Source organism: Equus asinus, chromosome 5 (assembly GCF_041296235.1).
Source record: "Equus asinus isolate D_3611 breed Donkey chromosome 5, EquAss-T2T_v2, whole genome shotgun sequence".
NCBI classification, from domain to species: domain Eukaryota; kingdom Metazoa; phylum Chordata; class Mammalia; order Perissodactyla; family Equidae; genus Equus; species Equus asinus.
The window spans coordinates 93959378-93975607 of record NC_091794.1 but is presented as its reverse complement, the minus strand read 5'-3'; the positions used below and the strand labels follow the sequence as shown (position 1 = coordinate 93975607).

Below are 16230 nucleotides of genomic sequence, written 5' to 3'. Positions count from 1 at the left end.
GATGTAATTGAACTCTAAAGACAGTGAGGGTTCAGAGAAGAAAGAGTGCTGTAATAAGTTAGTTTGTGAAGGCTCCAAGAAGGCAAAAGATGAATTCTCAGCTTTTCTAAAGGATTAGTAGGGTTTAGAGAGAGGAAGGGGCCCTTCCATTGACTGGTCCAGATGGCATGGAGATGAGCAAGAGTCTAGAATATACCCTACCAACGCCATCTCCAACCTTTAAGACTCACTCAGGGGCCAGCCCGGTGGTGCAGTGGTTAGGTTCACATGTTCCGCTTCAGCAGCCCAGGGTTTGCCGGTTTGGATCCCGGGTGCGGACATGGCACTGCTTGGCACGCCATGCTGTGGCAGGCGTCCCACATATAAAGAAAGTAGAGGAAGATGGACATGAGTGTTAGCTCAGGGCCAGTCTTCCTCAGCAAAAAGAGGAAGATTGGCAGCAGATGTTAGCTCAGGGCTAATCTTCCTAAAAAAAAAAACATGAAGAAGGAGACCTGCCTGGCTAGAACAGAAAGACTAATTGTAGGAACTGGGGGAATGGCCTTGGTCAATGTGTCCTGAAACCGAGGAAAGGAGGCAGAACTGTAGCCTGACTGCTGAGAAGGTACAAAAGAAGTCATAGGGCCTGGAGCATCTCCTGGACAATCAGGACAGTGACTGGGAAGGGAAAGGGGCTTGTAATTATATGTCATTGAGATGCAGGGGAGCAGTGGCACAAGAATGTCAAATTTGCAAGGAGCCCCTAAGAAAAAAAATCAGATGTGAAAACCCCCAGTTTGACAAAGTAAGTCAGGCAGGATGATCATTGATATTAGCACACATCTCCATTTTATAAAATGTTAGTTTTTATTAGTGCATTTAAAATAGGATTTGGATCTGCTGGTTATTTTTACACCACTTTTCAGCACTACACTTGTGTAAAGGAAAAACTATACCTTCTGGATTCTGCTCTCTCTGACTAATAGTGATGTGAAACTTGCCCTATTTTGAATAAGCATTGTCTGATAGTTGCAATGATCCGTGGATAGAGCCTAGTGAGGGTAGAGGGAAGCCAGCCATGGATTTAACGTTTGTTGTGGACCATCTACCAAGCAGGGTTAATTTTTGTCATTAACTGAGAACTGTGATTCCACAAGAGATGAGTACCTGGTAGCCTGATGGCGTTTGGGGCTTGTGGGCAGAAAGACCAGTTGGAAGATATAGCCCAACTCTCCTGGTTGGTTGTACAGGTCAACAAGAACAAAAAATGGCGGGAACTTGCAACCAACCTCAATGTCGGCACCTCAAGCAGTGCTGCCAGCTCGTTGAAAAAGCAGTATATCCAGTGTCTCTATGCCTTTGAGTGCAAGATTGAACGGGGAGAAGACCCTCCCCCAGACATCTTTGCAGCTGCTGATTCCAAGAAGTCTCAGCCCAAGATCCAGCCTCCCTCTCCTGGTAAGGATCGGGTGAGCGGCCCCTTCAAGGGTCATCCTTCAAGAGTCTAGGCTCCTTATTCAGTGGTGCCTGCCACCAGGGATCTGTGCTCTGCCCTGCCGTACCACAGGGCTGGCAGACTAAAGCGCGGGCAGTGGCAACTCCCTTGGGAGGTAGTCTGCAGCAGCCCTGAAGTTTTAATTTTCATTGTGCACCTGGCATCTTGCCAAATGTTTGTAAACTAGTGAGTGGGAGGGACATCAGAGGAGTGAGGAGATCTGACAAATAGCAGTGAGGCTGGGCCATCTGGGAGCTTTGGCCCACTGATGTCAGTGCCTTAGAATGCAGCTCAGACTAGAGCCCTGAATTCCCCAGGGAGCTGAGATGTTAATGAATGGGAAGGAGGGGGTGGGGAGGGGATATGAATGGAATTCTCTGATGGGAGTGCCTCTGCCCACCCTCCTTTCTGAGAGGAGGCTGGGGCCTGGGCAAGCATGAGGAGGGAAGAAGGCCAGGGCTCCTCGAAGGTGGGTGTAAACACATGTGCCCTGGTGTTGACCTCTGAGGGTGTAATGAGTGCCTGAGATGACTCATCAGCTGGGGAGGCCTAAGCATTAGGATATCTGCTGCTGGGAATGGTAACTAATGGAAACATTAATTACTGGTAGTTCTGTTCTCATCAGCTTAGAGGAACATTTGAACTTGAGTGGTGACAGTGTGTTAGATGCTTGAGAATAGGAAGGCCTAGGCTCCTAAAGTTCACTGCAAGTTTGGGGTAAGATGGAACCTCCCTCCCGAGGATTTCAGGGTCTCTGACTGGGAGCTTGTGTACCAGCATTCTAGAATTTAATAGGTGAGACAGGGTCTTTGGGGGAGTAAAGAGAAGTAGTCAGGGAAGCTGGCAGAGACTCAAGGAATCACCAGCATGATGATGGCGTCGCCACATCACTCCCCTCCTCCGAACGTGAAGCAGCAACAGGGAGTAATAGAGCCCTCAAATTACCTTTATTACCTGGCCTTGCAAGATCCCTTGCTGAGAAGGGTGGTTTAGGCTTTAAAGAACTCTAGCGTTAGCCGTATAACAAACTTTTCCAAAGAGATCCCAGGGCATTTGTGTGTTTCTATGAGAATTAAACCCTTTCCTGCTCACCCTATATCTCTGTCCACAGCGGGATCAGGATCTATGCAGGGGCCGCAGACACCTCAGTCAACCAGCAGTTCCATGGCAGAAGGAGGAGACCTGAAGCCACCGACTCCAGCATCCACACCACACAGTCAGATCCCCCCCTTGCCAGGCATGAGGTAAGGCCAGGAGCAGGTGGTTTGGGGGATCCTAGGCAGAGGTGCATGAGCTCCTGTGCAGCCTGGTGGTCCCTGCTCTGCCTGCCCACCCACTGATTCCCGTGTGCCCTGCATTATCAGAGGAATTGCTTTATTTGGGGTTTAATTGGCTTTCCTCATTCTGGGGCAGGAGCAATTCAGTCGGGATCCAGGATGCCTTTCCTGATGGAAGTGACCCCACATTCCAGAAGCGGAATTCCATGACTCCAAACCCTGGGTACCAGCCCAGTATGAATACCTCTGACATGATGGGGCGCATGTCCTACGAGCCAAATAAGGATCCTTATGGCAGCATGAGGAAAGGTGACCAATTGCTGTTGGCCTTGTGCCCTTGATGACAAGGGCCAGGGAAATGGGGGGGATATCTTGAAAGTGGTTCAGGGTTCTTGTCGAGCCATCCTCTGAGATAAGGCATTTCCGGACCTAACCACCCCTCCCTCCTTTCTTGTCTCCCTCTCCCTGGCTTCACTTTGTCACCCCTTAACAAGTATGTGCTCTTTGCTTGTTGGGGGCTCTTTAGATCTCTGTTTTGAACCTGTCAGGAAAACAATAGGAACAAACCTAAGGGCCTGAGTCTGTGGGGCAAGCAAGGTGTAGATTGCTAGGCCTGCTGACCTACCCATGTGCTCATTGCCTTCCTTTCTGCACTCAGCTCCAGGGAGTGATCCCTTCATGTCCTCAGGGCAGGGCCCCAATGGCGGGATGGGGGACCCCTACAGTCGAGCTGCCGGCCCTGGGCTAGGAAATGTGGCGATGGGACCGCGACAGCACTATCCCTATGGAGGTCCTTATGACAGAGTGAGGTAAGCATGGCCCCGACTCCTGTCCCATCCCAGCACCCCACAGCTATAGTGGACTCAATCTTCTTCTCCGATTGTGTTTAGGACGGAGCCTGGAATAGGACCCGAGGGAAACATGGGCACTGGAGCTCCACAGCCGAATCTCATGCCTTCCAACCCAGACTCGGGGATGTATTCTCCTAGCCGCTACCCCCCACAGCAGCAGCAGCAGCAGCAACGGTGAGTGAAGCCTGGTCTCAGTGCTGCTGTGGCTCAGGCTTTGCCATTTCCCACCCTGATCCTCTGTTTCTCTCTTTCCTGCAGACATGATTCCTATGGCAATCAGTTCTCCACTCAAGGCACCCCTTCTGGCAGCCCTTTCCCCAGCCAGCAGACCACAATGTATCAGCAGCAGCAGCAGGTGAGGAGGGTAGCAGGGTGGACTGGCACACAGGTTCCCCTTGAGAGCCAGTGAGAAAACTAGGTTGAAAAGTCTAAGCAGCTCGCTTTAGATGATTTGGTGTTGTTCTCCCACCCGAATAGCCAGTTGTGCCTAAAGAGCCAAGCCGGCAATCTCTTCTCTGTTTGGAGTCCAGTCCAGTCTCTCTAATTCTACAAAAGGGCTAGAAACAAGCCTTGATTTTTGAACTTTTCGATGTTTTTCTACTTAGAGCAAGGGAGAGCCAGAGGGGCATAGAGAATAATTCTTGCTTTCAGAAACAACTTCAAAAGATAATTTATGAAGGTGATTCCTTTGTTCCCTTGGAGTCTGTGTCCTTTCTTTTACGGGGCAGAAGTAAGCCCAGCAAGTGTGTGGTATAGCCATCTTGGCAGCTGTGGGCCTTGTGTCCCTGAGGGGAGAGTATTAACTTCCCCTCTGCTTGTCCCTGTCTTAGAATTACAAGCGGCCGATGGATGGCACATATGGCCCTCCTGCCAAGCGGCACGAAGGGGAGATGTACAGCGTGCCATACAGCACAGGGCAGGGGCAGCCCCAACAGCAGCAACTGCCCCCAGCCCAGCCCCAGCCTGCCAGCCAGCAACAAGCTGCCCAGCCTTCTCCTCAGCAAGATGTGTACAACCAGTATGGCAATGCCTATCCTGCCACTGCTGCTGCTGCTACTGAGCGCCGACCAGCAGGTGGCCCCCAGAACCAGTTTCCATTCCAGTTTGGCCGAGACCGTGTCTCTGCACCCCCTGGCTCCAATGCCCAGCAGACCATGCCACCGCAAATGATGGGCGGCCCCATACAGGCATCGGCTGAAGTTGCTCAGCAAGGCACTATGTGGCAGGGGCGTAATGACATGACCTACAATTATGCCAACAGGCAGAACACGGGCTCTGCCCCCCAAGGCCCTGCCTATCATGGCGTGAACCGAACAGATGAAATGCTGCACACGGATCAGAGGGCCAACCATGAAGGCCCGTGGCCTTCCCATGGCACACGCCAGCCCCCGTATGGTCCCTCTGCCCCTGTTCCCCCCATGACAAGGCCCCCTCCATCCAACTACCAGCCCCCACCAAGCATGCAGAATCACATTCCTCAGGTATCCAGCCCTGCTCCCCTGCCCCGGCCAATGGAGAACCGCACCTCTCCCAGCAAGTCTCCATTCCTGCACTCTGGGATGAAGATGCAGAAGGCAGGTCCCCCAGTACCTGCCTCACACATAGCACCTGCCCCTGTGCAGCCCCCCATGATTCGGCGGGACATCACCTTCCCACCTGGTTCTGTTGAAGCCACACAGCCTGTATTGAAGCAGAGGAGGCGCCTCACAATGAAAGACATCGGTAAGGAGACCTCCCTGATTGGGTTGCTTAATCTGCCCCTTTCCATCTTGTCCATTGTTGTCTCTCCATCCTGATATTCTGGATGAGGTAAAATCTGGTCCAGTGTTGACTAAAATAGAACCAAAGAACTTTGGATAAGGAAGAAATCAGCTGATTTCAGGCTTTACATAAAGGAATCGCCATGCAGTGATGTCCTGAGAGAGCCTAGCCACGAGGGGCAGGTACCTCATCTCTCAGTTAGGAACTGCCTCTCACCATGTGTTATCTTCAGAGTAGCCTGACTGATGGATCAGCCCTGGGGGGGCCTCCAGCCAACCCTGGCTTGGTGGATGGACCACATGGAGGTTTATTTCAGGAACCCCGGAGGCATGGCGGGTAATGATGTCCCTCAAGTCTGGGCTGCTGGCAGAGAGCACGTGGGCATTAGACACCATTAACATCCTGTTGTATGATGACAACAGCATCATGACCTTCAACCTCAGTCAGGTGAGTACAGGTGGTGCCTGGGGAACCCTGGAAGATTGGGAGGGCCTGGGATCTTCTTGAAGTAGATGGTGCTCAGTGACACAGGAAATTAAGCCATCCCTGACCAACGTGGTTGCCTGTCTCTTGCTCCTCTCTGCCTTCCATGTGAGTGCTTTGATCCCATGCCAGTACCTTGCCACTGGCCATGGGCCCAGAATACTGAGAAGAAGAAGAATTTGTGTAAGGTATCAGGATTGACTTCAAAGGGAATTTGAGAGAAACTTTTTGGTATTAGTAAGAAATACAGATTCTGTTGATGTAAGTGAGGACACCATATTTTCTTGACTACCAAGAAGAACCTCTGGTCTTTATCAGTGAGCAGAGCAGTTTCTTTATTTTTCCCTTTCTCACTTCATCTGCTCTGAATAGAAGAGGTCTTTGTTGAACCCATTTTTCTAAGGTGTAGAATGGGAAGTGTAAAGAAGTATTCTTGAGGTGGCAGGCTGGGTTTAATGATGTTCTTGCAGAGGTTTTTCTCAGAGCCTCTCTCTACATGACGTGCACTTGAGAGTTTTCCCAATAGCTGGAAGAGTTTCTGCTGCACCATCCTACTCTTTGTTTTGATCATCATTAGTACCCAGCAACCCGTCTGTCAAGGAGCTGACCAGGGGCAGGGGGGACATTGTTATTAGTAGTTCCCATTTATTGTGCCTTCACTTTGTGCCAGGTCCTTCATATTTTCTTTCATGTCATCTTCACAACAGCCTTCTGAGGCAGATGTGGCCACTGAGAGATGAGTAAATAGGCTGAGTCTTACCTTTGCCCAGGTTCACACAGCTGTCAGCAGAGTCTTTCTGATTCCAAAGGCTGACTTTATGTCCATTGCAAAATATTGCCTCCCATGAGAAAGAAAAGGAACAGATACTGATTGAGCAATTTCCATATGACAGGCATTTGACATATTCCATTTAGACCTCAGAACAACTCTGTAAAGTTTAGGAATTTCCATCATTTTCAGTGGAAAACCTACAACTTAGAGAGTTTAAATCACACAGCTAGATCCTGGAAGAGCCAGAATTCAGACCTAGATCTTTCTGATTCTAAAGCCCTTATTTTTTCCATTCTGCTATACTGTTCAGCCAGCAATTAATCTGACTGGAGATTAGTGTTTTCTTCTAGAAGTAAATGGCCTATACAGGATCCAAGCTGGAATTTGGATCTACCTAGCACCAGCTTGGACCAATGTTTGGAGAGCCGAAGCTTCATCGCACTCATTATGTTGCATGATTCATGGAGGTCTAGCCTCCTGGAATGTTGAGGAGCTTGGAGAAGAGAGCAGATGAACATCTGACCATACTGCAGCCCCTCTCTCATTTCATTTGGAAGGGGTCATCCAACCTTGCCTAGCCTTGGGTTCTGCTTGGCAGTGGGATGTAGAGTATCCTAAGGGGAACAATGGCATTGACCAATGGGTAGGAAACTGGACCTGGTGAAGAAAAGCAGAAATTGCTTGGGAAAGAGGAGGCTGAGAGATGGGTGGCGCTGGTAGATGAGGTACAGAGCCATCTGTCAGCGTCTCTATCCTGCTGTAGGCAGGTTTACATGAAGGTAGGTTGGGCAGAAATAAGAATTTTGTGCTAGGCATAAGAGAGATTAAACGACTCATTCTATAGAGAACCTTTGGAAGGGAGCGGTTCTGCCTTTCCCCGCGATACAGATGTCTGCCCTAGAAGGAATCGAGGCAGAGATTAGGTGGAAGGGAAGACCTTGGGAAGTCTCTAAAGTTAAGGATTCTCTTCTTAGCCCACTTTTTGCCTTTATTTCCTCTTCTTTCTCTTTTAGCTCCCAGGGTTGCTAGAGCTCCTTGTGGAATATTTCCGACGTTGCCTGATCGAAATCTTTGGCATTTTAAAGGAGTATGAGGTGGGTGATCCAGGACAGAGAACACTACTGGACCCTGGGAGATTCAGCAAGGCGTCTAGTCCAGCACCCATGGAGGGGGAGGAGGAGGAGGAAGACCTTCTAGGTCCTAAACTAGAGGAGGAAGAAGAAGAGGAAGTAGTTGAAAATGATGAGGAGATGGCCTTTTCGGGCAAGGATAAGGCAGCCTCAGAGAATAGTGAGGAGAAACTGATTAGTAAGTTTGACAAGCTTCCAGTAAAGATTGTGCAGAAGAATGACCCATTTGTGGTAGACTGCTCAGATAAGCTTGGGCGCGTGCAGGAGTTTGACAGTGGCCTGCTACACTGGCGGATTGGTGGGGGGGACACCACTGAGCATATCCAGACCCACTTTGAGAGCAAGACAGAGCTGCTGCCTACCCGGCCTCAAGTGTCCTACCCACCAGTCACCCGGAAACTTGTCACAGCGGCAGAGGGTACACCAGGGACAACAGAGCAGGAGGGTCCCCCACCTGATGGCCCTCCAGAAAAACGGATCACAGCCACTATGGATGACATGTTGTCCACTCGGTCTAGCACATTGACCGAGGAGGGAGCTAAGACTGCAGAGGCCACCAAGGAGAGCAGCAAGTTTCCATTTGGCATCAGCCCGGCACAGAGCCACCGGAACATCAAGATCCTAGAGGACGAACCCCACAGTAAAGATGAGACCCCACTGTGTACCCTTCTGGACTGGCAGGATTCCCTTGCCAAACGCTGTGTCTGTGTCTCCAATACCATCCGAAGCCTGTCATTTGTGCCAGGCAACGACTTTGAGATGTCCAAACACCCAGGGCTGCTGCTCATCCTGGGCAAGCTGATCCTTCTACACCACAAGCACCCAGAACGGAAGCAGGCACCACTAACTTATGAGAAGGAGGAGGAGCAGGACCAGGGGGTGAGCTGCAACAAAGTGGAGTGGTGGTGGGACTGCTTGGAGATGCTGCGGGAAAACACTTTGGTCACGCTCGCCAACATCTCGGGGCAGTTGGACCTCTCCCCATACCCCGAGAGCATTTGCCTGCCTGTCTTGGACGGACTCCTACACTGGGCAGTCTGCCCTTCAGCTGAAGCCCAGGACCCCTTCTCCACCCTGGGCCCCAATGCCGTCCTCTCCCCCCAAAGACTGGTCTTGGAAACCCTCAGCAAACTCAGCATCCAGGACAACAATGTGGACCTGATCCTGGCCACGCCCCCCTTTAGCCGCCTGGAGAAGTTGTATAGCACCATGGTGCGCTTCCTCAGTGACCGAAAGAACCCGGTATGCCGGGAGATGGCCGTGGTACTACTGGCCAACCTGGCGCAGGGTGACAGCCTGGCAGCCCGTGCCATTGCAGTGCAGAAGGGCAGCATCGGCAACCTCCTGGGCTTCCTGGAGGACAGCCTTGCTGCCACACAGTTCCAGCAGAGCCAGGCCAGCCTGCTCCACATGCAGAACCCACCCTTTGAGCCAACTAGTGTGGACATGATGCGGCGGGCTGCCCGCGCGCTGTTAGCCCTGGCCAAGGTGGACGAGAACCACTCGGAGTTCACGCTGTACGAGTCACGGCTGTTGGACATCTCTGTATCACCGTTGATGAACTCATTGGTTTCACAAGTCATTTGTGATGTACTGTTTTTGATTGGCCAGTCATGACAGCCGTGGGACATCTCCCTCCCTGTGTGTGTGTGCGTGTGTGGAGAACTTAGAAACTGACTGTTGCCCTTTATTTATGCAAAACCACCTCAGAATCCAGTTTACCCTGTGCTGTCCAGCTTCTCCCTTGGGAAAAAAGTTTCTCCTATTTCTCTTTCCTCCCTGCCCCCTCCCCCCTTTCTGTTCCTTGTCCTCACCTTACCCCCTCAGGACCCCACCCTATTTGAAAAGACAAAGCTCTGCCTACATAGAAGACTTTTTTATTTTAACCAAAGTTACTGTCGTTTACAGTGAGTTTGGGGAAAAAAATAAAAATGGCTTTCCCGGTCCTTGCATCAACGGGATGCCACATTTCATAACTGTTTTTAATGGTAAAAAAAAAAAAAGAGGAAAAAAATACAAAAAAAACCCTGAAGGACAAAAAAGGTGACTGCTGAACTGTGTGTGGTTTATTGTTGTACATTCACAATCTTGCAGGAGCCAAGAAGTTCGCAGTTGTGGACAGACGCTGTTCACTGGAGAGGCCTGTGCAGTAGAGTGTAGACCCTTTCATGTACTGTACTGTACACCTGATACTGTAAACATACTGTAATAATAATGTCTCACATGGAAACAAGAGAAAACGCTGGGTCAGCAGCAAGCTGTAGTTTTTAAAAATGTTTTTAGTTAAACGTTGAGGAGAAAAAAAAACGGCTTTTCCCCCAAAGTATCATGTGTGAACCTACAACACCCTGACCTCTTTCTCTCCTCCTTGATTGTATGAATAACCCTGAGATCACCTCTTAGAACTGGTTTTAACCTTTAGCTGCAGCGACTGTGCTGCCACGTGTGTATATATATGACGTTGTACATTGCACATACCCTCGGATGCCCACAGTTTGGTCCCCCTCCCAGCTACCCCTTTATAGTATGACGAGTTAACAAGTTGGTGACCTGCACAAAGCGAGACACAGCTATTTAATCTCTTGCCAGACATCGCCCCTCTTGGCGCGATGCTGTACAGGTCTCTGTAAAAAGTCCTTGCTGTCTCAGCAGCCAATCAACTTATAGTTTATTTTTTTCTGGGTTTTTGTTTTGTTTTGTTTTCTTTCTAATCGAGGTGTGAAAAAGTTCTAGGTTCAGTTGAAGTTCCTGATGAAGAAACACAATTGAGATTTTTTCAGTGATAAAATCTGCATATTTGTATTTCAAACAATGTAGCTAAAACTTGATGTAAATTCCTCCTTTTTTCCTTTTTTGGCTTAATGAATATCATTTATTCAGTATGAAATCTTTATACTATATGTTCCACGTGTTAAGAATAAATGTACATTAAATCTTGGTAAGACGTTTGTGAGGCTTTTTATTGTTTTAAAACTATTTAAAAGCTGACCTTTTGAGGATATGGAGCTGGTCCTGTTTTTGCAAATCTTGCTTGGTGTGCTCTCCCCTTAATGGTGGCGTCTTGGACCTTGTCATTTCTGCACCATGTTCCAGTTTACATTCAACAGCGTAAGTCTAAATTTAAGGAAGTTCTGAGATGCTTTCACCTGTAAGAGGAAGTTCTAGGCATAAAAAGCATGTTAGCCTCTTGAGATACAGTGGGTTTAAATGGCCAAATAAATTAATACTCTAGAAAAAAAAACTTTTGGAAATAATTGGCAAAGGGAAGATCTCTGTTTTTCTTAGAAATTTTTAACAATAAGACACCTATTTGTCTGGAGGCAGCCTCCAACTTAACCATTTATTTTTTCCAGACTGGCGCTCTCCTCTGATTCCAGATTAAAGCATTTAGCTGCCTTTTTTTTTTTTTTTAAAGATTGGTGTCTGAGCTAACTGTTGCCAATCTTTTTTCTTCTTCTTCTCCCCAAAGCCCCCCAGTACATAGTTGTCTATTCTAGTTGTGAGCGCCTCTGGTTGTGGCATATGGACGCCGCCTCAGCATGGTCTGATGAGTGGTGCCATGTCCGTGCCCAGGATTCGAACCAGCAAAACCCTGGGCCGCCAAAGCGGAGCGCTCAAACTTAACCACTTGGCCACAGGCCAGCCCCTTAGCTGCCTTCTTGACAACTCTGCTTGGAAATTTAATTTGAACACGCCCAGTCTGAAATGCCTGTCTTCCCCCAGAAACTTGCCTCTCCCATAGTTTTCTCGGTAAATGGTAACTCCATTGCTTGGCAAAAAAATCCTCAACTCCTTTCATTTCCGCATCCAGCCTGTTAGCGCTGCAAAAAATAATCCTCAGCCCAGCTACTACCACTGTAGTTCAAGACACTTCATATCTTTCTTGAGTTCTTGAAATATCCTCCACGCTAGCCTCCCTGCTTCTGCTTTGCATGATTAAACCTGTTCTCAACATAGCAACCAGAATGTTCCCTTTAAAACCTAAGTCAGGTCAAAATCCTTGAGTGCTTCTCACTCTGAGTAAGTGAAAACCCCGATTATGGACTTACAGTGACCTCGGAGGCCCTTGTCTAGCTTGCCGTTATCCCTCTGATCTCCTATTGTCTCTTATCTGTCACTCACTCCAAGATACAGGGCTGTTTCCACCTTACGGCCTTTGCACTTACTGTGCCCTCTGTCCAGAATACTCTGACCAGATAACCGCATGGCTCAAGTCCTCATCTCCTTAAGGTCTTTGCTCAGATATATCAGTGAATCTTTTTCTAGCCACCTTATTTAAAATAGCAGTCTGCTTCCCTGCCTTATTTCCCCTTTCTGCCTTATTTTTCTTGATGGCACTTGTTACCATCTGGCCTGTTGTATATTGTACTTACCTGTCGTCTCTCTGGAATGTCAGCTGAGGGCAGGGGCCATTATTTTGTTCACTGCTACATCCATGTCCTACAGCACAGCCTGGCTCACAGTAGCCACTTAATAAGTAGTTGTTGAATGAAATCGTAGACGTTGGCCAGATGCAGTCACTTTTAAAGGCTAATGTTGATGGAATATATAGCTTCTCTGTTAATATACTTCCTTAGGGAAACAATGGAGAAACCAGAAGCAGTAACAGAGAAAATGGTATTATTGTGGACACTTAGAAGTGACACATGGAACAATAGCTTTCTATTGAGTACCTACTTGTGTACATCAAATAATCCTACAACAGTGTGTGCCTGTGAGGTCAGTATTCTGGCTCCCAATTTGCAGTTGAGGAAAGTGGCTTGTTTGAGCTCGCACACCAAGCATAGGTCCTCCTGACTCCAAGGCCCGTGATCTTCCTAATATGTTTCACTGTGCCTCTTTTCTGGGTCGCAGGATAATCAGGAGTAATGATCCAGCTGTGGAGCTCAGCAGGCAAGATTTGTTTTTGTTGTATTTAGCGTGAGGTAAAATTGTCCCAAGAATGTCAATCAAGTGTTCCTCAAACCAGATGTGGTTGTTAATATTTGGGTAAGGACAGGAATGAATAATTAGTATTTCTCTGTTGAGAGAAGGTAAAGACAATTGGCTAAACTTCCATTAACCAAGATGCCTTCCTAGGACTCTTCTGAACAACCTAAATGGGAAGCTTTTCATATCTATATTTTGGTGAGCAATATTGCTAATGGCTCTTTTTGCTCCGGGCTTCTTGAACTGCACTTTCTAGTCTAGAAAATGCATTTCTGGGCTGTGTGGAGCATTACCTAGGAGTTTGGTTTCCTGGGTTCCTTTCATCCGCTCTCCTGCAATGTAGGGGGAGCCTAGCCTGGTCTCCAGTTTCTGACTGGAGTTACCACAGGTCCAAGAGAACTGCTAGCCACTGAGCTGTGAGTAATTTGCTTTTGAGAAGTAAATAGAACCTCAACAGTAGAGAACCCAGGGGTGTGGCCAGTAGTTCTTTTCCCAGGCTCCTCCCTCCCCACCCCCTAAATGACCTTAACCTTCTTTCATAGCTGGAGAGCAGCCAAGTCTGGCCTAAACAATACTCTCAACCTCATTGGCTCTTTTGCCTTGCAGCCACTGCCACCCCCAAGTGGCTAAGGCGCTTCCCACTAGGCCTCTAAGTAGGGTCAAGGTTTTCTAACTACTGAAAGGCAAATACCCAAGAAAGGGTGAAAAATATCTAGCGTCCATGGCCTTTAAAGGATCAGTGTTTGCCTCTTGCAACTGGGAGGCAGGGTGGGGTCTTTGTCCTGGGGTGAATAGGCATCTTCAAGTGATACGACAGAGGCCAAAAAGGATGCTTTTGGTAAATGTCCCAGACCTGATTGGGTCCACCCAGGTTTCAGGATGGATGTAAGGATCACGCAGCATCCTTCGAAACTGCCAGTGAATGCCCTTTTCACAGCAAAAAAGTAGCATAAAGTTCTGGTAAGGCACAACTGACTGTCATCACGGGCATTAGCCCTGCCTGCTAACAGTTGACAGTGACAGAGGCCTGTGTGGTCACTTTTAACCCAAATTGGCAAGGCCTCAAAGCCAACATCCCAGATCAGTATCAGCTACTGCATCATTCCCATAAGTTTGAGACCATAGAAAGTTTAATATCAGGAAGCTGAACTACTGAGAATAGATACACTGGGCTGCTCCTCTGCCTAGCCAAGGGCCAAGGCCATCTGCAGATGTGGTGGCAGGAGCAAGAAAAGGCAACTACAGAGAGAAATGAGTTGTCAGTTTGCTCCAGGGAGGAGAGTGCTCCATGAGAACTACCAAATTTCCTCTCCAGTGGGAAAATCACTCACTCCCCTTTTTGTTCAGGGAGTTATTAACAAGCCCATCTTTATTGAGCACTTTATGCCAACCACTATAAAATCCAGGAGGTAAATATTATCATCATCTCCATGAGGACAAGGACGTGTTTTGTTCAGTGTTGCATCCTCATCTCGTCATATAGTTGGCACTATTTTATTGAGTAAATGAAACAGGTAAGATAGGAATTTAGAGGAGGAAAGAGTAGGCAGGAGCTGCTAAGACTTGGTGTACCCTATGTAGGATTATGTGGAAAGAAGGAAGAGAGGAAAAGAGGTAAACCTGAGAAAGATTAAAATAGTGTGGCATGGAGCCAGCCCTCATGGCCTAGTGGTTACAGTTCTGCGCTCACTGCTTCAGTGGCCCAGGTTCACTTCCCTGGTCGCAGAACCACACCACCTGTCAGTTGCCATGCTGTGACAGTGGCTCACATAGAAGAAGTAGAATGACTTATAACTAGCATATACAGCCAAGTACTGGGGCTTTGGGGAGACAAAAAAAATGTGGAGTGGAAGAAAACACTAGAGAGGCTGGAGACCTGAATTCAAGTCCCACCTCTGCCACTAGCTGTGTAGCTTCAGGCCAGTCACTTTCCCTTTCTGAGCCTTAGTTCCCTCATCCATAAAATATAGTATCAGGTTAAACAAATTGACTTATTCACCAGAACTTTATTGAGTACACACAATGTGCAAAGCACTGTTTTAAGTGCTCATAATACTCTGGTGAACAAGACCTCTGCTCTCGTAAGAGCTTTCATTCCATAAGAGGAAAACAGACAATAAAACAAGTCAAATTCATGGACAGGACAGATAGGTAGTGATAAGCGCTATGAAGGAAACAGAACAGGGTGATGGACAGTACAGGGTGGTGTTTGTGGCTGGGTAGCCAGGGAAAGCCTCTTTGACGAGGCAACATTTCAGCTGGGATTCCAATGTAGGGGTCTAGGAGTGAAGTGTTTCAAGCAACGGAAACAGCAAAGCAGAGCCAGGCAAGTTCAAGAAACAGAAATGCTGTAACTCTGACAATCTAGGATTCTAGAAACAGTGATGCATTGCTTGCATTGTTTAGGTCAGGGATTTGTATTACGAAATGGTTTCTTGGTGGTGTGGGATATTTGCTTCTTAATGGCAGTGGCTAGGTGGTGCAGAGTCTTTCTGGAGCCCTGGGATATGGCTCTGTATCTCTGGCTCTCCCACAGCGCTGGTCGCTCAGCTGGCTCCCTGTGTACATGCAGGCTCCATTTTAGCTACAGACTCTAAAAGCAGACTGGAGAGAGCTGACTCCTCCACTCCTTACTCACAGCCTTGGAGGCCCAGAATCCCCTCCCATCCCACCTAGTCTTCTTCCATTCTGACAAGCCAGGGCTTTGAGAGCCCAAGATTCTCGGCTTCCTTGTTTTCCCATCGGAGCAGGAGCCAGAAAATGAAACAGGAAACAGAGCGGAAGAGGAGGGCGGTGAGTAGCAGAGAAGGAAAGGAGGGAGAAATTGCAGGAAAGTAGAGCTGAAGATCTGGACAAAGTTCTACCTCTACAGGGTGACAGTTGAACTTCTGGAAAACATTCTGACTTGTCACAAGAGACCCTTTGTGACAAATAGATTTTTTGAGGGAATTTGGTGTGGACAGAGGGAACCTTAAGAAGGCATGTCTTTTTCCCTGGTGAGTTCACAAAGGAAGGACAGTTCATTTCTCAGTTTTGTCTTTGCAAACAGAGGGCTGCTTGGAGCATCACGGATTTGTAGAGCTTCAAGCCACGACCTTAGGCCCCAGTCCCGAGCGTGCCCTGCAGCTTTGCCTCTGGATTCACTCACAGGCCTCTGGAGCTGAGAACAAGCATGTGTCCCTGAAAAACCAGGGGGAAGAGTCTTCTAAACTCCATTTTTCCCCCTTCTCTTCCAGCGGACAATGACCAAAATGTGATTTATACTTTATCCACCTTGCACACAACAAATACCTGAGGGCAGTTTAGGACTCTGGGCCTGAAATGAGTTATAAAGAATGGAAAGACACAGTCCTTGGCCCCCCGCAGAACTGATGTGGGCTCGTTTTCTTTGCCTGGAGAGATAGCAACCATTTCTTTGTTCCCACCCACATTAGTAGCTGTTGCAGAAGATAAACCCCTCCCTGGGCCAGGGCTGTGGCCAGAGGCTAACCCAGACCCCAGCTCCGTTTGGAGGGCAGATAACTGAAACCGCAGGCTTTGGAATCCTGAGAAA

The 16230-nt window shown here is 48.3% G+C and overlaps 1 protein-coding gene across 2 annotated transcripts in view; it reads left to right on the top strand.

Annotated features, from left to right (window-relative positions):
* ARID1A (AT-rich interaction domain 1A) overlaps positions 1–10690 on the top strand; it is a 67299-nt gene extending 56609 nt beyond the window's left edge. For both annotated transcript variants that reach the window (XM_070510631.1, XM_014854972.3), the window contains 9 exons: positions 1230–1437; positions 2586–2718; positions 2888–3060; positions 3410–3560; positions 3642–3776; positions 3861–3957; positions 4433–5324; positions 5680–5810; positions 7632–10690. In XM_070510631.1, the coding sequence (XP_070366732.1) occupies positions 1230–1437; positions 2586–2718; positions 2888–3060; positions 3410–3560; positions 3642–3776; positions 3861–3957; positions 4433–5324; positions 5680–5810; positions 7632–9365 (3654 nt within the window). In that variant the 3' untranslated portion in view covers positions 9366–10690. The remainder of the gene's footprint in view (positions 1–1229; positions 1438–2585; positions 2719–2887; positions 3061–3409; positions 3561–3641; positions 3777–3860; positions 3958–4432; positions 5325–5679; positions 5811–7631) is intronic.
* The last annotated feature ends 5540 nt before the right edge of the window (positions 10691–16230 follow it).